The sequence below is a fragment of the Bos javanicus genome, chromosome 12, assembly GCF_032452875.1.
Source record: "Bos javanicus breed banteng chromosome 12, ARS-OSU_banteng_1.0, whole genome shotgun sequence".
Lineage (NCBI taxonomy): Eukaryota > Metazoa > Chordata > Mammalia > Artiodactyla > Bovidae > Bos > Bos javanicus.
Window position 1 is genome coordinate 33,524,730 of NC_083879.1, and position 26,997 is coordinate 33,551,726.

The 26,997-nt window shown below is 44.0% G+C and overlaps 1 protein-coding gene across 3 annotated transcripts in view; it reads right to left on the reverse strand.

The window, feature by feature from the left end:
* The window catches only part of LOC133258395 (phospholipid-transporting ATPase IB), a 492,425-nt gene that overhangs the window by 122,372 nt on the left and 343,056 nt on the right, over window positions 1–26,997 (reverse strand). For all 3 annotated transcript variants that reach the window (XM_061434934.1, XM_061434933.1, XM_061434935.1), the window contains 3 exons: window positions 14,567–14,628; window positions 13,167–13,223; window positions 11,663–11,770 (listed from right to left, as the gene is read on the reverse strand). In XM_061434934.1, coding sequence (XP_061290918.1) covers window positions 11,663–11,770; window positions 13,167–13,223; window positions 14,567–14,628 — 227 coding nt within the window. The remainder of the gene's footprint in view (window positions 1–11,662; window positions 11,771–13,166; window positions 13,224–14,566; window positions 14,629–26,997) is intronic.

The window sequence follows — 26,997 nt, forward strand, 5'->3', positions numbered from 1 at the left end:
CACTAGGGAGAGCAGTGTGGTGGTTCCTTAAGAAACTAAAACTAGAACTACCATATGATCCAGCAGTCCCACTCCTGGGCATATATCCAGAGAAAAACACGATCTGAAAAGATACCTGACCCCAGTGTTCACAGCAGCACTATTCACAATAGCCAAGACATGGAAATGACCTAAATATCCACCAACAGATGAATGAAGAAGATGTGCTACATATATACAACAGAACATTACTCAGCTATTAAAAGGAAATAAAGAATGCCATCTGCAGAAACATGGATGGACCTAGAGACCATGATCCTAACTGAAGTAAGTCAAAGACAAATACCATGTGCTATCACTTATATGTAGAATATAAAATGGATACAAATGAACTATTTACAAAATAGAAATAGAATCATAGATATAGAGAACAAATCTATGATTACTAAAAGGGAAAGGTGGCAGAGTGGGATAAATTGGGGAAAATAAATACATAAAATATTTAATAGATTTTCTTTAAAAAGTTGGAGACAAAGGAGAACAGGATGCTGGATTAGGATGGACCCAAGGAGGCCTGGCGTGCTGCGATTCATGAGGTCGCAAAGAGTCGGACACGACTGAGCGACTGAACTGAACTGAACTGACAGTACTATTAAGTAAGACTTTGAAATCAATGGCTATTTCCTTGTAAGAGACACCTTGTCCCACGCAAATGACGTGTGTTTACATTATGGTATGTCTAAAATTTTCCATAATAAAAAAATCTTAAAAATTAAGAAAAAACACACTGCAATAATTTTACTTAAAAAAATATGTGGATGAAAGTGCACTACAGACATGGACACAGATAACCTAGACTTCTCTTTTCCTGCCTTTTGCCAAAGGAATGCAAAAAAAAAAAAAAAAAACCAAACAGCTGGTTAATCCGACTCAAAAGGCATATGATTTCGAAAAACATCTGATAGTTCGTAGCACCCATGACAACAACAGTTAAAGCTCTAACCTGCTTTAAGTCCTTCCACTATTTGGTGCTCTGGGATGCTGTCAATAAGAGATTTGCGTCCTCATTCACACAAAACAGGGAAACTTGGGACATGTATAATAGAGTGCTGAGATTCTGTTTCCTCTCTTCTTAGCCTAACCCAACCTATCTTCTCCTGCACGAATCCTGTATCTGCTGGTCTTTTCTCAGGCACCTCTCTATCTCATAAATAGAATAAACCTAAAGAACCCGGATGTCGGCGGGTGGCGGGGAAAACTACAGCTCTGGTCCCCAGACAGGCATTTCCCTTCACAGATGTTTGAGAAGAAGTCAATCCCTGCAGAGAACTTCAACCCCAGGGCTTCCCATGCACATTTCCACATGTTTGGAGAAAGGAAAAGTTCAAAACCACATCAAACATCCTCTGTGACCGTGGAGGATAAATATTCCAAACAAACAAAATCAGCATGAAATGTGTACTTCAATTTGCTGATGGATATTTTAAAAATTAACATTAGAATGAATGGCAAACGCCAACATCACCATAAGACCTTTAACCCCAGAGAAGAAGAACTCGCAACCAAAGCCGTCAGGTCTTGAATTAGCACACAGCATCCTTGAAACGAGAGGCCAAAATAAAACAAACTGCTAGGATGGAGAGAACGGCGCGGGAGGCAGGGCTAGGAAAATTTCAGCTTTCTGTCATGTGCTTAGAAAAAGGCCATTGTTTGAAACTGGCCTGACTAGGGTTCATAGGCAGTTGTTGCTCAGTCGCTCAGTCGTGTCCAACTCTTTATGACCCCATGAAACACAGCATGTCGGGCTTCCATGTCCTTCACTATCTCCTGGAGCTTGTTCAAACTCATGTCCATTGAGTCAGTGATGCCATCCAACCATCTCATCCTCCGTCATCCCCTTCTCCTTGATTGCTGTTTAAATATCAAGTATGTGTAGAAATTCTACATTTATATTTGAAAAATTCTCTGAAACTGCAGGGCAAGTCACTTCAGATACAATCTAACAAAACCAAAATTTTAAGACTTTTTAAGAAGTGACTGACACTTATTTGATCCCTGGTTTGCACCAAGCATTGCCCTAGGTGATCACCATAGTGACGGTGTGTGAGGGCTCGTACCCTGACACCTAGGGGACTCAGGAAGCCCCAGCTACCTCCCGCAGCCTGACCTAGGTGCTGGTTTCTTTCTTTCTAAGCTCCTATCTGTTCATATGCTTGTAGAGTGAATTATCAGATGAACTAATGCTAATTTATTATACATGTAATTTCACAGGCAGAGCATATTTAGTTGAATGTATATTTTGTCTTCTTTTCCATGGGGATGGTCTTGATCCCTGTCTCCTGTACAATGTCACAAACCTCATTCCATAGTTCATGAGGCACTCTATCTATCAGATCTAGTCCCTTAAATCTACTTCTCACTTCCACTGTATAATCATAAGGGATTTGATTTAGGTCATACCTGAATGGTCTAGTGGTTTTCCCTACTTTCTTCAATGTAAGTCTGAATTTGGCAATAAGGAGTTCATGGTCTGAGCCACCGTCAGCTCCTGGTCTTATTTTTGCTGACTGTATAGAGCTTCTCCATCTTTGGCTGCAAAGAATATAATCAATCTGATTTCGGTGTTGACCATCTGGTGATTTCCATGTATAGAGTCTTCTCTTGTGTTGTTGGAAGAGGGTGTTTGTTATGACCAGTGCATTTTCTTGGCAAAACTCTATTAGTCTTTGTCCTGCTTCATTCCATATTTCAAGGCCAAATTTGCCTGTTACTCCCGGTGTTTCTTGACTTCCTACTTTTGCATTCCAGTCACCTATAATGAAATGGACATCTTTTTTGGGTGTTAGTTCTAAAAGGTCTTGTAGGTATAGAACCGTTCAACTTCAGCTTCTTCAGCGTTACTGGTTGGGGCATAGACTTGGATTACTGTGATACCGAATGGTTTGCCTTGGAAATGAACAGAGATCATTCTGTCATTTTTGAGATTGCATCCAAGTACTGCATTTCGGACTCTTTTGTTGACCATGATGGCTACTCCATTTCTTCTGAGGGATTCCTGCCCGCAGTAGTAGATATAATGGTCATCTGAGTTAAATTCACCCATTCCAGTCCATTTGAGTTCGCTGATTCCTAGAATGTCGACATTCATTCACTCTTGCCATCTCTTGTTTGACCGCTTCCAATTTGCCTTGATTCATGGACCTGACATTCCAGGTTCCTATGCAATATTGCTCTTTAAAGCATTGGACCTTGCTTCTATCACCAGTCACATCCACAGCTGGGTATTCTTTTTGCTTTGGCTCCATCCCTTCATTCTTTCTGGAGTTATTTCTCCACTGATCTCCAGTAGCATATTGGGCACCTACTGACCTGGGGAGTTTCTCTTTCAATATCCTATCATTTTGCCTTTTCATACTGTTCATGGGGTTCTCAAGGCAAGAATACTGAAGTGGTTTGCCATTCCCTTCTCCAGTGGACCACATTCTGTCCTGACGTTCAAGCTGGTTTTAGAAAAGGCAGAGGAACCAGAGATCAAATTGCCAACATCCGCTGGATCATGGAAAAAGCAAGAGAGTTCCAGAAAAGCATCTCTTTCTGCTTTATTGACTATGCCAAAGCCCTTGACTGTGTGGATCACAATAAACTGTGGAAAATTCTGAAAGAGATGGGAATACCAGACCACCTGATCTGCCTCTTGAGAAATTTGTATGCAGGTCAGGAAGCAACAGTTAGAACTGGACATGGAACAACAGACTGGTTCCAAAGAGGAAAAGGAGTACGTCAAGGCTGTATATCGTCACCCTGCTTATTTAACTTATATGCAGAGTACATCATGAGAAACGCTGGGCTGGAAGAAACACAAGCTGGAATCAAGATTGCCGGGAGAAATATTAATAACCTCAGATATGCAGATGACACCACCCTTATGGCAGAAAGTGAAGAGGAACTCAAAAGCCTCTTGATGAAGGTGAAAGTGGAGAGTGGAAAAGTTGGCTTAAAGTTCAACATTCAGAAAACGAAGATCATGGCATCCGGTCCCACCACTTCATGGGAAATAGATGGGGAAACAGTGGAAACAGTGTCAGATTTTATTTTTCTGGGCTCCAAAATCACTGCAGATGGTGACTGCAGCCATGAAATTAAAAGACGCTTACTCCTTGGAAGGAAAGTTATGACCAACCTAGATAGCATATTGAAAAGCAGAGACATTACTTTGCCAACAAAGGTTTGTCTAGTCAAGGCTATGGTTTTTCCTGTGGTCATGTGTGGATGTGAGAGTTGGACTGTGAAGAAGGCTGAGCGCCGAAGAATTGATGCTTTTGAACTGTGGTGTTGGAGAAGACTCTTGAGAGTCCCTTGGACTGCAAGGAGATCCAACCAGTCCATTCTGAAGGAGATCAGCCCTGGGATTTCTTTGGAAGGAATGATGCTAAAGCTGAAACTCCAGTACTTTGGCCACCTCATGCGAACAGTTGACTCATTGGAAAAGACTCTGATGCTGGGAAGGATTGGGGGCAAGAGGAGAAGGGGACGACAGAGGATGAGATGGCTGGATGGCATCATTGACTCGATGGACGTGAGTCTCAGTGAACTCCGGAAGTTGGTGCCGGACAGCGAGGCCTGGCGTGCTGCGATTCATGGGGTCGCAAAGAGTGGGACACGACTGAGCCACTGATCTGATCTGATATTTTGTCTGGGACGTAGTACTTTCTCAATAGACATCATCTGTTGTTACTCATTGGAAAAGACCCTGATGCTGGAAAAGATTGAGGGCAAGAGGAGAAGGGGTCAACAGAGGATGAGATGGTTGGATGGCATCACCAACTCAATGGACATGAGTTTGAGTAAGCTCCAGGAAACGGTGAAGGACAGGGAAGACTGGGGTGTTGCAGTTCATGGGGCCGCAGAGTCAGACATGACTTATCAACCAAACAACCACCTTATTTTCTTTCATGTCTTTATTAACTCCAAAGATAGATATTGCTTTTTAAAAAAGATTTTTTGATGTGGACCATTTTTAAAGTCTTTGTTGAATTTGTTACAGTATTGTTACTGTTTTATATATTGGTTTCTTGGCCCCATGGCATGTGGGATCTTAGCTCTCTGACCAGGGATAGAACCCACACCCCACTTGGCACTGGAAGGCGAAGTCTTTACCATTGAGCTACCACAGAAGCCGCATATTATCTACTTCTTATACCTGACAAAACTAAGGCTCAGAAATAACACAATTATGGCTCTTATGGACAACTGACTTAACTTGATCGATTTCTTAAGCACGAGGAGAATTTAATTCACATCCCACTTTCACTGTTAGGATTTGCAGTGAATAGGAAAGACGTTTGATTCAGGTCACATTAACCTAGACCTCAGTGGATCCTGCAGACCCTGTAGGAAGCAGCCAAGTTCCAGCGGGTGCTGGTCCCATTCCTTTAGGAAGAATCTGGAATTACTTTGAGGGGCAAATGGATTTTATAAAGCATACTTTCTTCCTTGTTTGGTAATCAGGAAAAGAAAAACAGAAATAATTTGGCGTGACATGTAATGACTTTGAAAGCCAATTTCTGATAGAACTCTTGTCCAATGCCTGACTTTTCTGATTTTTAGAGCCCAGATATTTATAGGCCTATATTTATAGTGAGAACTCAACTAGATGGCCCTGGTTAAGGGACTGTTTTTGATTTCCCTTTTATTAGTGAAGAACTTCTTGTTATAGTTTTCTTTATTTGTTTTTCAGTTCTAGTGACTAACTCAGGGATTCTTGCAGGGAGACTTCAAGAGACAAATGTATGTGAATGTAGGAACCCTGGAGGCCAGACACATAAAAACCAGAAAGTCCTTAACCTCTTAATTTTATTCCTATTGCTATTTTTTCTGGAGAAGGCAATGGCACCCCACTCCAGTACTCTTGCCTGGAAAATCCCATGGACAGAAGGGCCTGGTGGGCTGCAGTCCATGGGGTCGCTAGGAGTCGGACACGACTGAGCGACTTCACTTTATTTTTTCACTTTCATGCATTGAGAAGGAAATGGCAACCCACTCCAGTGTTCTTGCCTGGAGAATCCCAGGGACGGGGGAGCCTGGTGGGCTGCTATCTCTGGGGTCGCACAGAGTTGGACATGACTGAAGCGACTTAGCAGCAGCAGCTATTTTTTCAGATCATGTCATCTAGAAACAACAAGGTCCTCCTTGGACGTCAGTCTTATTATTATATAAAATGCACAAATTGAAAAATGTAAACTGCACTTCAGCAGATAATTTGGCCAAATTCCACACAGAAGAACACTGTACAAAGAAGATGTCAGATAGTTATTTCAAACCAAGAGGGAAGTTTCTACTGATGGGACTTCCTGCCTTACTGGGATGACCATGTCTCACCCTAGCCAGGCCATAGGCTCCTGAAATATGTTATTTAAGAAAAATAGGATCAACTCTATTCAATATTGCTATATTAAAAGATTAATTCCAATAAATTTATGATATTCACATTAGGTGTTTCTGGGATATTATCATCTAAAACACTCATAATTGCAACACTCAAGTAATTGTTTACAAAATCTGTAAACAAATCTATAAATACCTAAGTTTGAGCAAAATAGAACATGGGATATTAAAGCCTATGACTGCTTTTTAGAAATCATCTGTTTTCTTTGTTGCCCTTATACTTGCAAACATAAGAGAAAGCTCCGTCCACAGGAGGCTGACAGCTGCTTCTCACTGAGGCCAGGCAGCCAGGGAGGATGCTCCCGGGAGGGCCTGCACTGGGGGCGGCCTTCGAGGCTGCTGCACCTGCTGTCTGGAAAATCGCATAACAGACGTTTGCTGGTTTCAGTCTTTCTATTCCTTCTCTCAAAGCAGCAGTTTGATTCTGGAGCTGGCATGTCTCCCAGTGGTGAACAAGTCCAGGCAACCTTACCCACGGTGCATAAGAGCAGACCAAGTCTCTGATGGGCTTCTTTCAGGAGCAGACATGCGACTTTGCCAGGAACCCCCAATGAACGTTTCCTTGCATCCCCCCCCTTCAGGGTTCTGAACCACCCATGATAGCATGAGGGACAAGCTCCCCGCTGGACTGAGGGGTGGAAAGATTCCCTAAGGGGCTGGGCTCGTCCAAGAGGGCCAGAATGGGATATGAACTGGGCCCCTCAGCAAAGGCGGGAGGGAAGGTGGGTGCTGGGGACAAACGGCGGTGTCCCAAGCTACAACAGTTAACCTGAGGACAAGGGTTCTCCTGGCCCTCAGGCCAGAGTCAGCTTGACACAGACAGTCTGGAATGTTCTGAGCAGAGATGGCCCTTACTCCAGCTTCTCAGTGTACCTCTTAAAGCACCTGGAAACAAAAACCCTTTTTTTATATTTATATGGAAAATGCCTGCGCCTGAGATCTTGCTCAGCTGCAAAGTCCAGAGAAAGCCAGAGGGTAGGGAAGATGAGGAATTAATCGCTTTGATCCAAGGACAGCACCGAGGCAGCCAGACCCACCCCGCCCCGCCTTCCCGTTCACTCTTAGTCCACTGGGATCTGCCTTGTGTATACAAAGTGTGTATATAAAACTCAAAAGTAAAGCCGTTCCTGGGTTTGGATAAAAAAAGAAAAGGGGGGGCTGTCCTCTGCCAGAAGCTGGCTGGAGCCTGGCACTGCAGACAGAGTTAGCGGTTTGTCGGCTTTGAAGTGAAGGTTTCTTTCCCTCTTTACTAGCCATGGAAAGGACTTTAAAGGAAAAGCAAGGAGCAGTTGGTGAGCAGTGCTTTTCTGTGGCGGACAAGGTAATGTCTCTGGGTATAACCTGCTGCTTAGAGCGCGGGGCTGAGAGCAGACGCCACACCACCTGTGGGAGCTCACAGGCCCACCGCTCAGAGACGCAGCGCGCTGCGGACACCCAGATGCCGTCTTCTCCGGGAACCCCCAGGGCTGGCTTGAATGTCAGGGGTCACGTTTTAGGTGTGGTGAGCAGGGGTGCTCCAGCTTTAAACAGCCTGGAGATTTACCAAAATTCAGAGGCTGGGGCTCCATGCTCTGGGATTCTGATTGTGTGTGCGTGTGTTGCAAGTACATATTTTTTTTTTGGTGAAGAAAGAGGTTGTCATTTAACAAGCAGCCCAGATGGTTCCGATGTAGGTGGTCAGTGGACCCTACTAAGAAATTTCACCTCAAGAACCTATAGAATGTTGAAAATAAAACAAAGTAAAAAAGAACCCATAAAATGTTAAAACTCTTTAGCCAAAAGAAATGGGAGTTTAAGTTACAATATTCCGATTTATAAAGGCTTGAGGAAATAACTGACCAGTGAAAGATGAAGATGAGGAGGCATGTCTCTCAGGTAATTCTATTTTGACTCCTGGTAAGAAATGCCATTGCCTTCAGAGACTAGTTTAATTTTACGACTCAAAAGAACTGCGTTCCATTGCCAAAACCTGACTGCCCATGACCTACAAAAAAATGGCTTATAAAAATCACTAGAAACAATCTTATAATAATATAACAACAATAATTTTTAAAATGCAGTCTTTTTTCCAGAATACCATCACCCCAAAGCCTTCACCAACCATCTCAGTCAGCTTGAGCTGCTGTAACAAAACACCCCAAAGTGGGTGGCTTCTCAACAGCAGGAATGTATTTCTCCCTGTTCTGGAGGTTGAGTATCTGAGACAGGGTGCCAGCCTGGCTGGGCTCTGGTGAGGGCTCTCTTCCGGGTGGGAGATGTCTAACTTCTTGCATCTATTTTTTCCCTCTCTTGCTGTGTCTGTCAGGTGTTTTTAAAAATTGAAGGATAGATGACTTACAATATTGTGTTAGTTACAGGTGTATAGCAAAGTGACTCAGATATATATTTTTTTCAGATCCTTGCCTTTTCACACAGCAGAGAACGAGCAAGCTGTTGCTCAGGTTGTGTCTCTGTTCACCTGATCTCTAGTACCTCCCAAGGCCCCACCTCCATGCTGGGCGGGGCGGGGTGGTCAGGGCTTCAACACAAATTTGAGGGGGGCCCAAACATTCAATCCACAGGACCAGCATAGCACCAAAGGGATGGATATGACTTGGCCATATTTTTCAAATTCAAGACCAGAGCTAAGAAATAGTCCTTTCAACACAGACTGTAGATTATCCATCCAGCAGCCCCTGGACATGAAAACTACAGTAACATTGCCTTCCATGTCTAATGAAAACCTCAGCCTCAGCCAGTGATGGACGATTTCAGAACAACATCTTTTGCCTCATGGAAACAGACCAACCAACCGAAAAGCTGAAATGATGTGGTTTATGCTAAAAAAAAGCTTTTATACCCAAGTGAAACGTGATTTAATATTACAAGTTCCTTGCTCTTGCATGGCAGGAATAGCTCACTGGTTTTTTTTCAGAAAGTCCCCAACTATGGAAATTTCATCATTACATTGAGCCTTTGAACCACACAAAAGAACATGCAACTCGGGCTACACAGTGAATGGTCCCGCCACATGTCAAAGGTCACCCTCCTGATGAACTGGCGACCAGCCTATTTCACGCACATCTGAATTGGGGTTACTGGAGCCAGTGACCACAGAGGGGTCACTGGAACATCTCTCTGGGGAGGGGCTTTCAAAGGAGGGGGCTTTGTCAACCAGTCACCCATCAGCTAATTCCATCCTTCTGCTGTCATTCTCCTCTAATTTAGAAGACTGTTCTCTGCAGTTGGCTGCTGTCCCTTTTATCGTCCTCTGCCCCAAATCCCCCAAATGAAATGTTTATTGGGCTACACTCACCTTTAAACACAAGGAAAGAACACGAAGCAGATATTTTAGGCACCAAGCCTTACCCAGTGGTCATCATTATGGATAGTCTTCTTGCTTAATTAACCCATGCATGTGGAATCTAGAAATATGGTACTGATGAACCTATTTGGAGATGCAGATGTAGAGAAGAGACTTGTGGACACAGCTGGGGAAGGAGAGGGTGGGACAAATTGAGAGGGTAACGTGGAAACATATACATTACCATATGTAAAATAGACAGCCAATGGGAATTTGCTGTATGATGCAGGGAGCTCAACCCAGTGCTCTGTGACAACCTAGAGGGGTGGGATGGGTGTGTGGCGGGGTGGGTTTCAAGAGGGAGGGAGCATATGTATACTTATGTGTAATTCATGTAGCTGTGTGGCAGAGGCCAGTACAATATTGTAAAGCAATTATCCTCCAATTAAAAAAAAAATTCAAGAACAGAAAGAACTGATTGAAGTGCACAAAGCATCTTTGCTGGGAAATGCTTGTTTTGCTACACAACAATCTTCTTGATTCATTCACTGCTCTGTAACTCCCTCTACCACTTGGATTTGGGAAGGACCTGAAAAGTGTGTTACATGTTTGTCCTGGTGCCTTACAGGAGGCAAAACTGTGTTCAGGGACATACAAGTCGCCCCTCTAGGACACGTCCATCCTGCTCAGCACCTCAGAGGAGGTCTCAGGCCCCCGAAGGTGCATCAGTGGGTTCACCAAGTAAAAATGGCAAGCAGCCCACCCTGATGACCTCATGGTAAACACTTGCCGGGCATGTATCTAGACCTGGGAGACCCGAGTTCTGGCTCATTTGTGCAGAGTGAGTGAGGTAAAGATAGCAGCCCGATGAGCCATGCATGGGCCTGCCCCTATAATATGTCAGTGTGGGGCAGGAGCCAGAAGAAGCCTGCAACCCACAGCCCTCTCTTCCCATGCTTGGTTCTGACCGGAGACACCAGCGCCATCATGCAAATTCGGGGGGATGACCCAGAGCAAACCTTAGGAGACCCAGCGCACGCCCCCTGTGAACAGCTGCCCAGGCCCTGCAGTGTGCTCCAGGCCTGGAAGTGGGGACAAAACAAGGCAGGCCTGGCGGGTAGAGCTGGGGAGCAGACTACAGCTGGGGTGCTGCCCCAGCACCCGGACTGCTGACCTGGACAAGCCCAACCAGGGATGGTCAGCACCTCCAAAGGGGTCCGAATGCAAAAAGAACAGGGAATGCAATGTCTTCCTTCATAGACATTCTGCGTCCCTTCCCACAAATCACATATTCTCTTATAAACCCTGAAACATTTCCCTGTAAAGCAAGTTTTACAGCTTCATTTGTAAACTGAGGGCTCTTGGAACCCAGGGCTTTCAAGTTCCCCCCCAGACCCCATCCCATGGGATCTTAAGATCCAGTGTGTCAGGGCTGAAGGCTCCATGGCAAACACTAGACGGAGATAATATAAAAGATGAAACAAAATACAAACGAGCGTAAAGGTCTTCTATCTCAGCCTCTCGATGAAGAGATGCACAGTGAGAAATTCTGGTTAACTAATGATCTGGTTCATAGAGTGGTTAGATTTCTCTTTCACAGGTGACATTGTCAGCTACTCAAAGTATAATAATACCACTATCGAAATTGCAACCAATATAACCATGAACGACTCAAATCATCTCCCATTTTCCATGTCTGTGAACTGTACATCTGAGAACAGGATTCACTGTGGAAATGCGGATGCACTGGGTAGATCAGAGGAATTAAGTCAACAGTTTACCTAACTGTGGACATTTCAAATGCTGTTCCTGTGGCCTGGACAACGTCTTCCAGGGGCTCTGATGTGGTTTGTTTCCCACCAGATTCATTTTGACAGAAGCAGGCAACACCAGTCTGTCCTGCAGTTCATCCCCACCCTGAGACCCAGGACGCCAATGACAATTAGTGGCACTGACCTGCCCTTTCATGTCTGGAGCGATGGGAATGGTGGGCCAGATGGTCGAGTAGATGCCAAAGAACACCAGCCAGATGAGCATGCTTCCCCAGACGGCCAGGTGACTGAACTGCAGGAGGAAACAGACACTCAGGCAGGGTTGTCTGCAGGCCCAGGAGCCACCTGATCGACGCCCCCACCCCCCTGCTGCAGGAGCCCTCGGTCCATGCCACTTTTCTTTATGGAAAGGTTTCTATGAGTCACTGGTCATTGGAGAGTTTGAGTTCTCATTTTCTTGCCTCAGAGTATTTAATGGTGAATTTAAGTAACTAGTGACCCCAAACCACCCTGAAGAGGAAAGCACTTTTTGCACCACTGCTGATGGTTCCCTAGGCCCACCCCCTGGCAGGCCCTAGGCCCACCCCCTGGTGCCAGCAGGCCCCCACCCGTCCCTTACTGGTATGCATTCTGACCTGGATCTGAATAAACAAGGCCTCATTCATCTAGGAAGAGGGTGCTGGACAGACAAAATGACCAAGATGGTTTTATTTATCATTCTGAGATTTCAATTGTTCCTTTCCAAAGAACTTAAAAAGAAATCTGGCATGGACATATATCTTAACAACACCACTCTGAGCATCTGCTGGGTTGTGAATTTCTTCTCCTTTGTCCTCTTAATAGGATAATCCTTGACTTCCTCCATGATCTAATCCATCATGAGCATCTGTCAGCTTTTTAAAAAATCTGACCACTGCTTAGTGCCTGCTCCAACCCCCAGGCTAGGCCACCACCCCCCTCACCTGGCTTCATTGTCTCTGTCTCAATTCTCTGCTTCCATATTTACCTCCCACCCCTCTCTTAAGTAATCAGAACAGAATTAGAAGCCTTGGTAAACAGCAGAGACAGCCATGAAACATTGGCCATAACCCTCAAGAGTTGGAGATAACTAAAAATGTCCCAAATTGGGGACTGATTAAATAAGTGATGGGATACTGATAAAACTCCATACTCTTTAATCATGAACTATGACTTTGCAGAAGCATATTTTAAAGCATGTAAAATACTGATATATTTTTAAGTGAAAAAAAAAAAGGCTACAATACTCTATGTTCTGTAAAGCTTCATCTTATTAAAATAAATGCACAAAGTCTGGAAGATAATACAGCAAATGTTGAAAGTAACTACCTCTTGGTGGCAAAATTATGGAAATTAAAAATTCACCTTTCTGTCCTGTATTTTCTTTGTATGTATATATATATATATACATATATATTTAAATAATATACATACATCTTTGGAATGAGCTGTTAATAGCTTAGAGCTGTATTCAGAGCCTAGCAAATGATTAGAGAAATTTGGATGGCAAATGTGCCCTGATAAAGGTCAAACCACAATTTTTAGAGGGAAAAATTTAAACTACCATGGCTTGACATTGCTTACTGTTTTCCTGGGTTTTAAAAAGATACTATGCCACAAAAATATCTATACTGGATAGAGAAATATTAATAATTCTATAGAAAACTTACTTTGGTCCAAGCTGTCGTCTCCAAACCAGCTTTCAGACAAACAGTAACAACAACATACTGTGAAAGAAAGAGGAATTTGGGAAACGTGTTATCCTTGTATTTTCAGGCAGGAGAAACCCCACATCCTCCCCACGGGCAGTTTCTTCCCAGCAGCTGGACTTTGGAAGTGCCACCTTGGGAGCTAGTTTCCTGGGGGTAAGTTTTAGGAAACTTACATGCAGGTTTCTTTTAAGAAAAGCCCTCACTTTAGTGATTGTCTTCTCATAAGTAATAGTTACTCCCCCTTTTCTTTAGCTTGGAAGATTAGGGAGAAATCACCTTCTCTCAATGTAGGGTTTTTTTTTTTTCTTTGCTTGTTTTGATTTTTCACAAGTAGGTGTGAAATGTTCATGTAAAGATTGAGGGAAGTCTGTTGATCCCTTGTCCTGAAATCTGAACTTTACATAAGTGAGTGAGTGAAGTCACTCAGTCATGTCTGACTCTTTGCGACCCTGTGGACTGTAGCCTACTAGGCTCCTCCATCCATGGGATCCTCCAGGCAAGAATACTGGAGTGGGTTGCCATTTCCTTCTCCAGGGGATCTTGCCAACCTGGGGATCAAATCCAGGTCTCCCGCATTGTAGGCAGACGCTTTATCCTCTGAGCCACCAACTTTGCATAAACTTCACTGAAATACAAGGTAAGCATTTTACAACCCTTTTGAGCTTGTTATTGTGGTGCGGTTGCTAAGTTGTGTCTGACTCTTTGCGACCCCATGGACTGCAGCATGCCAGGCTTCCCCGTCCTCCACTATCTCCTGGAGTTGTTTCAGATTCATGTCTATTGAATTGGTGAGGCCATCCAACCATCTCATCCTCTGTCATCCCCTTCTCCTCCTGCCCTCAATCTTTCCCAGCATCAGGGTCTTTTCTAATGAGTTGGCTCTTCACATCAGGTGGCCAAAATGTTAAGAGTTTCAGCTTCAGCATCAGCCCTTCCAATGAATATTCAGGGTTGATTTCCTTTAGGATTGACTGGTTTGATCTCTTTGCAGTCCAAGGGACTCTCAAGAGTCTTCTCCAGCACCACAGTTTGAAGGCATCAATTCTTTGGTGCTCAGCTTTCTTTATGGTCCAACTCTCACATCTGTACATGACTACTGCAAAAACCATGACTTTGACTATACAGACCTTTGTTGGCAAAGTGATGTCTCTGCTTTTTAATATGCTGTCTAGGTTTATCACAGCTTTCCTTCCAAGGGGCAAGCGTCTTTTAATTTCAAGGCTGTAGTCTTTAAGGAATCTATAATATATACTTCAGAAATTTGAAATAATAATGACAAAGACTTTATATGAAGGGAGAGAGAGGCAGAACCCACACACGTGCCATTTAAGAAAGATTCAATAAATAGGCAAACTTACAGTATAAACGATATTTCCAACAAATAAATAGTCTGTGGCATGACCATTGGCCAACACAGTATCTGAAAAACAAAGAAGTTACAATTAACCTGTAGAGCCCTGAAGTCTGTTTTACTCAGAATGTAAAAAGAGAACTTTAGAGACATTGACATTTGTCTGTGATTCTAATGCCTCCTCTTTCTAACTCTGAATTTCTTCATCTTATATTTTCTCCAAATGAAGCAAACACACAAAGTCAGGTTTCCAAACAACCAACCAACCACTTTTCATACAGATTAAAATTTCTCTTTGTCTATTAGAAGAAGGAATAGAATAAAACCATATTAATCTATCTCTGGGTTTCCCTGGTGGCTCAGTGGTAAAGAATCCATCTGCCAATGCAGGAAATGAGGGTTCAATCCTTGGGTCCTGAAGAAGGAAATGGCCACCCACTCCAGTATTCTTGCCTGGAGAATCCCATGGACAGAGTGGCGTACAGTTCATGGGATCGGTCACAAAGGGTTGGACACGACTAAGCGACTAAACAACCAAAAAAATCTATCTCTGTGGGTGCTAGTATCAGACAGTCTCTGCGTGTTCATTTACCATTTGTCTTTAATTTTTGCTAAACTGGCACTATAGGCCAATAGCAGAGATAACTATGTGATACAAAATGAGTGGATGACGACTGCACTCAGAATTCTGGAGGACTTTCACTACTCATGTTCTCCATCGACTTCTATGTGAACTACTGGGACCTGTAAATGCAAACATTCAATGCGAGATGCCTAGACAATATAACTAGGATGTGAAGCCTTAATTTTGCAGCTTTTTCATTTTCTTCTTCTGAAGGATGACTATGAAATGACAATGTACATAATGATCACTAAGACAGAAGTGAAGGGAAAGTCCCTCAGTCATGTCTGATTCTTTGTGACCTCATGGACTATACAGTCCATGGAATTCTCCAGGCCAGAATACTGGAGTGGGTAGCCTTTCCCTTCTCTGGGGGATCTTCCCAACCCAGGGATCAAACCCAGATCGCCTGCATTGCAGGCGGATTCTTTATCAGCTGAGCCACAAGAGAATTATCTGGTTCAGGTCAGCTAGCTTGCTGTGAAAAGTCTGGTTTTTACCTTGAGGGTTGAAAACCTGTTTTAAATTCAGAAATGGTTTATTTGAGTGACACCGCCAATCTCCTTTCATTCTTTCTTTATACCCAAATTAGACCCGTGGCCTATAGGCCAAGTAAATACGGATTTTTGTGTTCAAATTTCCAACCCAGTAGCTGATGTACACATACATTTGGGCTCATCAATTTACCCATCTGTTTGTTGAAGAATCTGACTCATGAAAGAATCAAGATCTATTTAGTTTTGTCAAACACCATAATGACAAAGTACATCACAGGTAAAATATGATCATCATGGGACCCTGGATCCAGCCACAGGGTGTTCCCTTTCTCCTGATTCTAGGTAAGAAAATTGGTGGATAAGGACAGATGAATCTTCAAAGAGATATCACGAGTTGTGTTAGCTTCAGACCTAAACTGAGAGTTTCTGAACTACCTCCTATTCGTTTTAGCTCAAGGTGGATTTCCTATCTTTAGTCTCACCCTCTGAGTTCACAAATGAAGAAAAGACTTTTGATTGAGATGAGCAGTGATCTAAGGGTCCTGAGTTCTACCTAAATGAAACCCTGACGGAGTCTGGAGAAAACGCTGATCAGATGGTAGACTTAGAAGGGCTGGGAGGCTAAGCTGAGAACCAGGTTTACAATTATGGTTTGACAACTTCTGAACTTCCTTTCAACAGTAATATTACAAAGGCTGGTTGTAATTAAATATACAAAGCATTTGTCTACATATGGAGGACTTAGAATGTGTTTCATACTTCAAGAATATACACTTCAGTTCAGTTCAGTTCAGTCACTCAGTCATGTCTGACTCTTTGCGACCCTATGAATCACAGCACACCAGGCCTCTCTGTCCATCATCAACTCCCGGAGTCCACCCAAATCCATGTCCATCGAGTTGATGATGCCATCCAACCATCTCATCCTCTGTCATCCCCTTCTCCTCCTGCCCTCAATCTTTCCCAGCATGAGGGTCTTTTCCAATGAGTCAGCTCTTCACATCAGGTGGCCAAAGTACTGGAGTTTCAGCCTCAACATCAGTCTTTGTAATGAACACCCAGGAATGATCTCCTTTAGGATGGACTGGTTGGATCTCCTTGCAGGAGCCCAAGGGACTCTCAAGAGTTGTCTCCAACACCACAGTTCAAAAGCATCAATTCTTGGGCACTCAGCTTTCTTTATAGTCCAACTCTCACATCCATACATGACCACTGGTAAAACCATAGTCTTGACTAGATGGACCTTTGTTGGCAAAGTAATGTCTCTGCTTTTTAATATGCTGTCTAGGTTGGTCATAACTTTCCTTCCAAGGAGTAAGCATCTTTTAATTTCATTGCTGCAACTGCTCCAAGACAAACCATTCAATATCACGGTAATTCAAGTCTATGCCCAGACCAGTAACGCTGAAGAAGCTGAAGCTAAACAGTTCTATGAAGACCTACAAGACCTTCTAGAACTAACACCCAAAAAAGATGCCCTTTTCATTATAGGGGACTGGAATGCAAAAGTGGGAAGTCAAGAAACACCTGGAGTAACAGGCAAATTTGGCCTTGGAGTACAGAATGAAGCAGGACAAAGGCTAATAGAGTTTTGCCAAGAAAATGCACTGGTCATAGCAAACACCCTCTTCCAACAACACAAGAGAAGACTCTACACATGGATATCACCAGATGGTCGACACCGAAATCAGATTGATTATATTCTTTGCAGCCAAAGATGGAGGAGCTCTATACAGTCAGCAAAAACAAGACTGGGAGCTGACTGTGGCTTGCATCATGAACTCCTTATTGCCAAATTCAGACTGAAAATGAAGAAAGTGGAGAAAACCACTAGACCATTCAGGTACGACCTAAATCAAATCCCTTATGACTATAGTGGAAGTGAGAAATAGATTTAAGGGCCTAGATCTGATAGACAGAGTGCCTGATGAACTATGGATGGAGGTTCGTGACATTGTACAGGAGACAGGATCAAGACCATCCCCAAGAAAAAGAAATACAAAAAAGCAAAATGGCTGTCTGAGGAGGCCTTACAAATAGCTGTAAAAAGACGGGAAGTGAAAAGCAAAGGAGAAAAGGAAAGATATATCCATTTGAGTGCAGAGTTCCAAAGAATAGCAAGGAGAGACAAGAAAGCCTTCCTCAGCGATCAATGCAAAGAAATAGAGGAAAACAACAGAATGGGAAAGACTAGAGATCTCTTCAAGAAAATCAGAGATACCAAGGGAATATACACTTAATGAACAGAAAACCGTTTGTTAATTCTACACTGGAAATAGAAATTACGTTACTAAGCATAAGACGGGCTCTGTTCTAAGCACTTTACCTCCACGAGGATGCTTACTAGTATATGTAATACTAGTAGACGACTATTATTAGCATTACTAATACGCAACACTAAAATGCTAATACTTCTCTGATGCTCCAGCAATGCTACGAAACGGCATTATGACCTGCATGTTTCAGACGAGGAAACTAGGGCAGCAAAGAGAAGCTAAACGACACGGGAGGCCATACTCTGAGTGAGAAATGGTGAACTCTGGAAACAAGACATCGCTTTCACTAACATACAGAGAGAAATGGACCCCAAAGTGGTGCAGAATCTCTGTCACGTGAATCTCACTTTTATCTCCACCTTATTTCTCTCCTAGAAAGTTCCTTCCCATTGGGTGTTGGTATTTCAAAAGACTTCTTCTTAATCTAGTTATTTCCCCCCTTGAAGTTGTCTTCTTTTATTCTTTGGGGTCCATGTCTCTCACGCAGTTGGGGGGTGCTGTCCCTGGGACGGTAGTGTGTTCGGCAGCATGCCTGGTCTCTATCCACAAGATGAGCACAGCACCGACCCCCTGGTTGTGAGCCAGTAGTATCCTCCACCAAGATGTGACAACAAAAAATGCCTCTGGACACTGCCAATGTCCCTTGGGGAAAATTCCCCATATTGAGAATCACAGTATTAGAGGAAAGAAAACAGAGGAGCTGGAATAAATACAGAGAATACACCCTGAAATAAGAGTGGCAAATGAAGGGAACGCCCCTCGTCTGTAGTCAGGCTGAGGAGCAGAGTGTGTTGGGACCTCACAGTTCGCACCATCAGCAGAGAAGCAAGGTGAGGCCTTGGTACAAAGAGATGGAACTGCCATTGCTTGATGCCTTTAAAGGGGCAAACCCTGCGATCACTTCCAGGATCGAGAGCTCACTGATGGAGAGAGCATCTCCATGGAGACCCTTAAGACCATGGACCACCATGCTGGGAATTTGGCACAAACAGAAGAAACAAGTAGTGAAACCCAGGGACCTCTTCTAACTGTAGCTTCTAGAATTTTAACAGGCATGTATTTCTACCTTGCCATGACAGTCCAATGCTACTGGCATTACATAACTTGCCTGCAACTGAGTTCGTCTGAATACTTAAGATTAGTGATGCCAAGATAACCCTACTATTCCAACTCATCAGTTTTCAAGGATAACTCAACACTGCATTTTAAGTTTCTGCTTAGGAAAGAGCATCTCCCAGCCCAATCGAAACTAATACCATCTGGGAATAATTCATTCCTTGAAGGAGAAATTCCCAAACTGTGATTCTGTACATACCAACAGCCTTGGAAAAGACAGCATCCACTAAACAACTCACAAGTCACTGCTTGGCCCGCCCTGTTGGGGAAATTCCCACAGGACAGCGTGTTCTCTTAAAGGTTATATTTTGACTGCTTTAGAGGGAAATACCTGTGGGCATCAGTTCTTGTTAAAAATTTGCCAGTAGCATCCTCCTGAAGAAAAGGCACTAAGTCTTAAACAATCATTGGTGGATGAACACATTCATAAGCTACAGCTTGCTTATAATTCAAGGCTGGAAAAGTCCATTTGGACTGTCCATTTTATTATTTCTGCAGCATGTTACTCAAATTATTTCTTCCTGTTTTGCTTAATCTTAACAGTACTGTTATAATTCACCACTGTACTCCGAAAAACAACTTTCCTGTAGCTTAGCTGTTTTCATTTTAGCAGGGTATTTAAAACTCAAGTGATTTTTTTTAATAGGAGATAAAGAACCCCCAAACCAAGGTAAGTCATTGGGTTCCCAAGCCAGCCTTTTAGAACGTATTTATCCACCATCTATGTAAGTGATGATAAGATTATGCAGATGAAGCAGCACGGGGGGCACAGATGGATATAGGGAGGAAGTGGGCAGCGAGAGGGGAAAGGACAGTTCAGGCACAAAAGGAAATCCGTCCGCCTAGAGACATGGGGGTGGATGCTTGCACTGCATCAGACAGTGACGTCAGCGGGAGCCAGGCCATTCCAGGTTCTGAGAAGGTCCCAGTAAAGAAACTCATCCAATGCGCAGGTGGAGGGAGGTGATCTCAACACACCTTTATTCACCAGCTGGACGTTGAGCATCTCCCAGCAAAAATCATCACTAGCACACAAAGGTCCAGCAGGCCCAGGCCGGGGTGGGGGAGGGAGGGGGAGGGAGAAAGGGAGCAAGGCGGGCGGGAGCGAGGGAAGAGGAGGGAAGCGGGCTGCCTGTTGCATCAGCACTCTCCTCAGCATCTCACTGGACCATGTGAGACCAGCCAGGAGACCAAGATTGTGGATCAGCACCCCCCAGAGGAGAGCTGAAATGAGGGGGGGCAGTGTGTGCTCCCTGTCCCCGAGGTCCAGGTAAAGAGCTCCACAAGGTAAAAGAAGCCATAAGAGTGGGAAAGATGCTAGTCTCACTTGTTGGTCACATATAGAATCACCTGGTGGGGCTTCACGTGGGGTAAAATCTGATACAATGATGGGATGACCGTGTGCATCAGAGGTGGTATTACGGGAGCCTGAAGCCCTGTCCTGAGAGCCACTCATTCTCCTCCAGGCAGAAATGATGCCGTGGCTTCAGGACCCACAGACCCTCAGCAGCCGCTCAGCCTGTTGGTCCAGACTTATGTCATCTGCAAAGTCGGGTTGGAGTCAGGGACTGGCGTGATGTAGGAATAGCCAAATGAGGTTGACAAACCCAGACACTAAACTGACTGGTGTGAACAATGACGACAAACCCACATGGACCCTCCAGTGACTAGTGACAGCCCCAAACGCTGCATGCAAAACGCTCTCCGAGAATGTGTGTGGGGAAAGTCTGTCTCGTTTTCTAAACAGGCAGAATGATTGGGGAACTTACCTCAGAGGTTTTCAAGGGGCTAGGCTGATGACATCTTACAAAGATGCCATTTCAATGAAATACTCGTTAAACACATTACATTATGACCCGGCTAAACCACAAAAACGTATTCAGAGAGGGCTTTGACGAAAAGCAAAATCTGAAGCCTAAGTTACAGCATAGTCCTGTGCAGCCAGAGAAGACAGGGCTCAATAATCAAGAAAACAGATGGGGTGAATGCATACATGTGTTTTTGGTGTAGTAAGAACCTGTGGAGGCCTAGATTCAAAATCACAGCATTGCACACACATCTGACTCCAGAGGAAGAATTAGGGAGATGGCACCGTTCCCTCAACAGACACCAGGGCATCTGTCAAGAATTTTGGCTGGAGAGCAGATGCCAAGTCCCTCCTGTTCTCCATCTTCTGACCTTTTCCTTCAGCAGCACCAATTCAGTGTGTGTGTTAGTCAATCAGGCATGTCCGACTCTTTGCAGCCCACCAAGCTCCTCTGTCCATGGAATTTCCCAGGCAAGAATACTGGAATGGGTTGCCATTCCCTTATCCAGGAGATCTTCCCAACCCAGGGATCGAACCTGCGTCTCCTGCATTGCACGTGGATCCTTTAGCATCTGAGCCTCGAACCTTCAGTAGCACCAATTCAGAGCAGCCCTTGTTCCAGCATATTAACAGGCTCTCCTCTCCCGATCTCACTCCACTCCCGATGCCACCTCTTAAGGTGGCAAAGGCTCAGAGGTACAATGCCAACCAGCTACTACTGGATGAATATCAAGAGTGAAAATGTCTTCCAAGTGTCAAAGAACTCACTTACAAATGCACTTAGAACTCATCCTGCTCAAATGTCTGCACTGTCTGTATGACAACTGAAATGATTCTTTTTGCTTCTGATGCTGTGTATTCATAAAGAGAAGATTCATTTTTCCTTTCTCTGTAAAGAGTGCCATACACTATTGCAAGGCATTTCTAAAAGGTAGAGTTTATACAAGTGTTAGTGATTATAATTACATTGAGAACCAGCGCTGGGTTAAGTTCCTGGTTATATAAGCCTTTTTCTGGATTTTCTCCTCTGTACTGACATTTCTGCTGGATAAAGTTAAGGATATGAAACTCAGATTTCAACCTTTCTCTTTTTTCATTCTTTTTTACTAAAAATAGACTTTAAAAGGGAAGTGAAAATGATGGAAAGTAAACTCAACTGCCTCTCGATGTCAAACAGCCATCTTGTAGGCACAGGCTCATTTCTGACTCCCAGGAGCAGAGTCTAGGGACAGTCTGAGGCCCTTCCTACCTAGGCGGGCCCTGTGACTAGTTCTCGCCAATCAGAAGTGAAGGATCCTGTCCTGCCAGAGAAGGTTAAGAGCCATCAGTCCTCCTGGCCCTCTCTTGTCCCTGTGTGAGGTTAAGGGTGAACTTGGGGGCCATGAACAGATGAAGCACCACTATGGAGATGAATCCAGGGCTTGTTTTAACCAGATGTTAGAAGAGAAATAGACATGGATGTGATGGTCATGAAGGACAAACTTTATACTTAAGGATCCCTAAAAACAGGACACACAGGATGTCAGGCTGGGCCACATGGGGAAACAGCAGGGTCAGGCAGGAGGGGAGAGGAGAAAACATGACCCAGAGCTTTTATTTGGGTTTTCACAGGATAAAATGGACCAGGCAGGGTAAATACACTGTGTAAGCTCAGGGTTGGATAAGTGTGAACAATTTCAACAGCCTCTGGGTTCAGGGTTGACCCCTAGCTATGTTATACCTGCTCCAGGGTGATTTAGGGTACAGAACATTAGTCTGGTGTGAGATAGTAAGATACAGAGATGTCTGGGGGCCCCAGAACTCTTGGCTGGATATCAAAGGCAAGCCTGCAGGGGAGCTATCTGCTCTAGGAATCAGCCAACCCTGGGAACACAGTCTCTCCAAGACCAGTTCAGTTTAGTCACTCAGTTGTGTCCAACTCTTTGTGACCCCATGGACTGCAGCACACCAGGCTTCCCTGTCCACCACCAACTCCTGAAGCTTGCTCAAACTCATGTCCACTGAGTCGGTAATGCCATACAACCATCTCATCCTCTGTTGTCCCCTTCTCCTGCCTTCAATCTTTCCCAGCATCAGGGTCTTTTCCAAGGAGTCAGTTCTTTGCATCAGGTGGCCAAAGTATTAGAGTTTCAGCTTCAGCATCAGTCCTTCCAATGAATATTCAGGACTGATGTCCTTTCAGACTGACTGGTTTGATCTCCTTGCAGTCCAAGGGACTCTCAAGAGTCTTCTCCAACACCACAGTTCAAAAGCACCAATTCTTTGGCACTCAGCTTTCTTTATAGTCCAACTCTCACATCCATACATGACTACTGGAAAAACCATAGCTTTGACTAGATGGACCTTTGTTAGCAAAATAATGTCTCTGCTTTTTAATATGCTATCTAGGTTGGTCATAGCTTTTCTTCCAAGGATCAAGTGTCTTAATTTCATGGCTGCAGTCACCATCTGCAGTGATTTTGGAGCCCAAGAAAATAAAGTCTGTCACTGTTCCCATTGTTTCCCCATCTATTTGCCATGAAGTGATGGGACTGGATGCCATGATCTTCATTTTTTGAAAGCTGAGTTTTAAGCCAGCTTTTTCACTCTCCTCTTTCACTTTCATCAAGAGACTCTTTAGTTCTTCTTTGCTTTCTGCCATAATGGTGGTGTCATCTGCATATCTGAGGTTATTAATATTTCTCCCAGCAATCTTCATTCCAGCTTGTGCTTCACTCAGCCTCGTGTTTCTCATGGTGTCTGCATATAAGTTAAATAAGCAGGGTGACAATATACAGCCTTGGCGTACTCCTTTCCCGATTTGGAACCAGTCTTTTGTTCCATGTCCAGTTCTCACTGTTGTTTCTTGACCTGCATACAGATTTCTCAGGAGGCAGGTCAGGTGGTCTGGTATTCCCATCTCTTTCCAAATTTTCCACAGTTTGTTATGATCTACACAGTCAAAGGCTTTGGCGTAGTCAATAAAGCAGATGCTTTTCTGGTATTCTCTTGCTTTTTAAATGATCCAATGGATGTTGGCAATTTGATGTCTCATTCCTCTGCCTTTTCTAAATCCAGCTTGAACATCTGAGGGTTCATGGTTTACATACTGTTGAAGCCTGGCTTGGAAAATTTTGAGCATTACTTTGCTAGCGTGTGAGATGAGTGCAATTGTGCGATAGTTTGAACACTCTTTGTCACTGCCTTTCTTTGGGACTGGAATGAAAACTGACCTTTTCCAGGATCAAGGTCTAATACCAGGGCATCACAAATGTGGAAAATGAAAACAGCGTCAATATACCATGTACAATATACTATTCCATTTGATGATGACACGAGGCAGAATAAGCCTTTACTGGGCTAAGCCCTTGATATTTGGGGGTTGTTTGTTGCAGCAGCTGTCCCTACCCTAATACACCTTGATTCAACTTCTTGACAGAGTTCTAAAGGTGAAATCTAAGAACTCCAGCTCATACTTTTTACAGCATTACATCAAACCCAACTGTGTAAAATACATGTGACACAGTCAGGTTACAGAAGTTGTCAACAGTGCAAAATAGAAACGGCTAATGAATCATACTTTGGGACATGGAAGAAGTCCAAGTTGTACAGTTTATTATTATCTTCTTGAGAAAATATTGGCTTCCCAGGTGGCTCAGTGGTAAGAATCTGCCTGCCCTACAGGAGGTGCAGGTTTGATTCCTGGGTTGGGAAGGCCCACTGGAGGAAGGCACGGCAACCCACTCCAGTATTCTTGCCTGGAGAATCCCCATAGACAGAGGAGCTTGGCAGGCTACAGTCCCTGGGGTCACACAGAGTCGGACACGACTAAAGCAACTTGGCACACACGCACGCACAGTCAGACAGACCAGGGAAGTTTTCATAAATGCAATATTGGATCCTTCCAGTTCTGCCCCTCTAGGAGCCCTCTAATCCGTCCGCTTCTCTGATGCTGTCACTACACAACCTAAGCAATAGCCAACTAGCTGGATGCCAAAAATCGTTTTGGCCAGTGTAGTCACCTTGAAATTCATCAGCTACTTGGCTCCCTGCTTATAACCCATCAGTGGCTCCCGCTGAACTTATACTTCAAAAGGCTCACTAGTCCCCAAGACTGGGAAAGGTCTGATCTCTTGGTCTCCATCCTTTCCCATCCTTAGGCAATCGATCTCACAGCCTCGCTCCTCAGTCTTGCACCCACACATGTCTTCTCTGACTCTGAATCACAGCCTCTTACCCATGCTATTCCCATAGCCTGAAACCCTTCCCTCCCTACTCTCTTCCCAGCTCTCTCCTCCCTCGCATCCTTTGACTATGTAACACATCCTCAAACCCGGGGCCAGATCAGTGGTCCTTGGAACGCACACCATTTGACCTCGATCGTCCTTTCATTACACTTTCTGTTCAGTCCTGCTTTGTCCCGTGTGAGCTCCACGAGGGCAGGGAATCTGCCTACTGGACTTGTACTACATCTGCCAAAAGGGACCTGGCACAAAGGACGCAGTCACTTGTCTTTTTTTTTTTTTAAATGAATGAGTAATTGATCTTAAGAAGATGCAATCTCAGAGAACAAGGGCAATCTAACCCCACTTTAGCTTAATGTGAAACTTACGTGACATAAAAAAAAACAAGTTTATAGTAACAGGTATAGGGTCATAAATAATTCAAGCTAAAATGACCCAGTACTGCCACAGGCAGAGAGAAGTACCCTACATCTCATTTTATACAGGTATACTATCATTTCAGTTTATAAAACGTGTCTAATCTCACAGCAGCACATTTATAAGAAAATATAATGTAGCCTTCTCCAAAAATGTTCAGAGATCCTACTGCTTAATTAGTGCCAATATAATAAATATCTACATTGCATTTCTTCTGTAATGCAAAAAGAGATGGGGATAGTTTCCAGAGTGTAGACAGGGAGGAATCAAGAATAAATCTTTTGGGGGGCCATTTTTCTCTGATGCTAAGTATATTCCTATCCCTTCCCTCTTAAATTCCATCAAGAAAAACAAAATCTGAAAATTTCCTTTTTAAAAAATCAAAATGGATTTGCCAATAACCACATTCCACTTCAAGGAGGGTTGCTCAAATATGCATACTGGATACACCACTGGAAAGTCCAAGAGTGGCCCAACATCAAAGTCTTGGTGAATTTCAGTCCCTGCAAAGGTGACATCTTGGGTTTTAACCTAGAATCATGTTTAAGTTTGAAGGCTGGGAGCTGCAGACTGGCCATCGCCGTGAGCATAAGGTTGTGATGGTTGGAAGAAATCTGATTTACTACAGAATTGCTGGAGTGGAAAAATGTAGTTTGAAACTTGAAATGAATCATCACAAACTCCATCAGCCGAGCACTGCTTTGAAAATTCTATCCAAAACCACACAGAAATAAGCAAAGCAAAATTCTTGGATGTTTCTTAAGGAATGATTGACGGGCTAGCACCTCTCAGAAACGTTTCTTGCCAACAATGATGCCGGAGTGACCAGCTCTGTCTATACCTAAGCCTTTCTCGAGGGAGCCTGGAGAACATTTCCTGGTAGAATCCACCACACTGACGATGCAGCCCACAGAGCATGAAACACTGCAACCAAGCTGCTCTGTGGATCTCAGCCCCCAGTCGAGTAAAGGTCCTCAGGGCTGAGTGTAGCCCACGGCTGACAGCTTCCGGCAGGACTTGGGGCTGGAGCGGGGGTGGGGGGCCCAAGGCACTGTTCTATGAGATCAGGCTCTCCGTGGTTTGAAGATGCTCTCGTTTGTCTCAAATTGGTGCCATTTTCCAACACTTCTTTGGAAGCAGGGTGAATGCCTCCTTCTAAGGGGTGGTTCAAAGTGTTAACAGGAGCTCATTGTTATTTAGGGCAATCAGCCCATGACCAAGTAATCAAATCAGCTGCCACATCCTGGTTCTTCTCAAACTTGCAAGCTTTTTGATTTCCTCCTCTGACTTCCTTCCCTCCACTAAAAAACCGAACACACAAAGACCTGTGCTCTTGCCAGACCTGAGGCACTTCTCTACACGGCTTCTTGTCTTCCTCGGAGGCAAGTCCGGGGTATAACTCTCCCACCCCAAACCTCTCCCTCATCTGGGTTTTAGTGATCTGACCCTCAACCTAAAATTCCTATGCTACTGCCCTCTC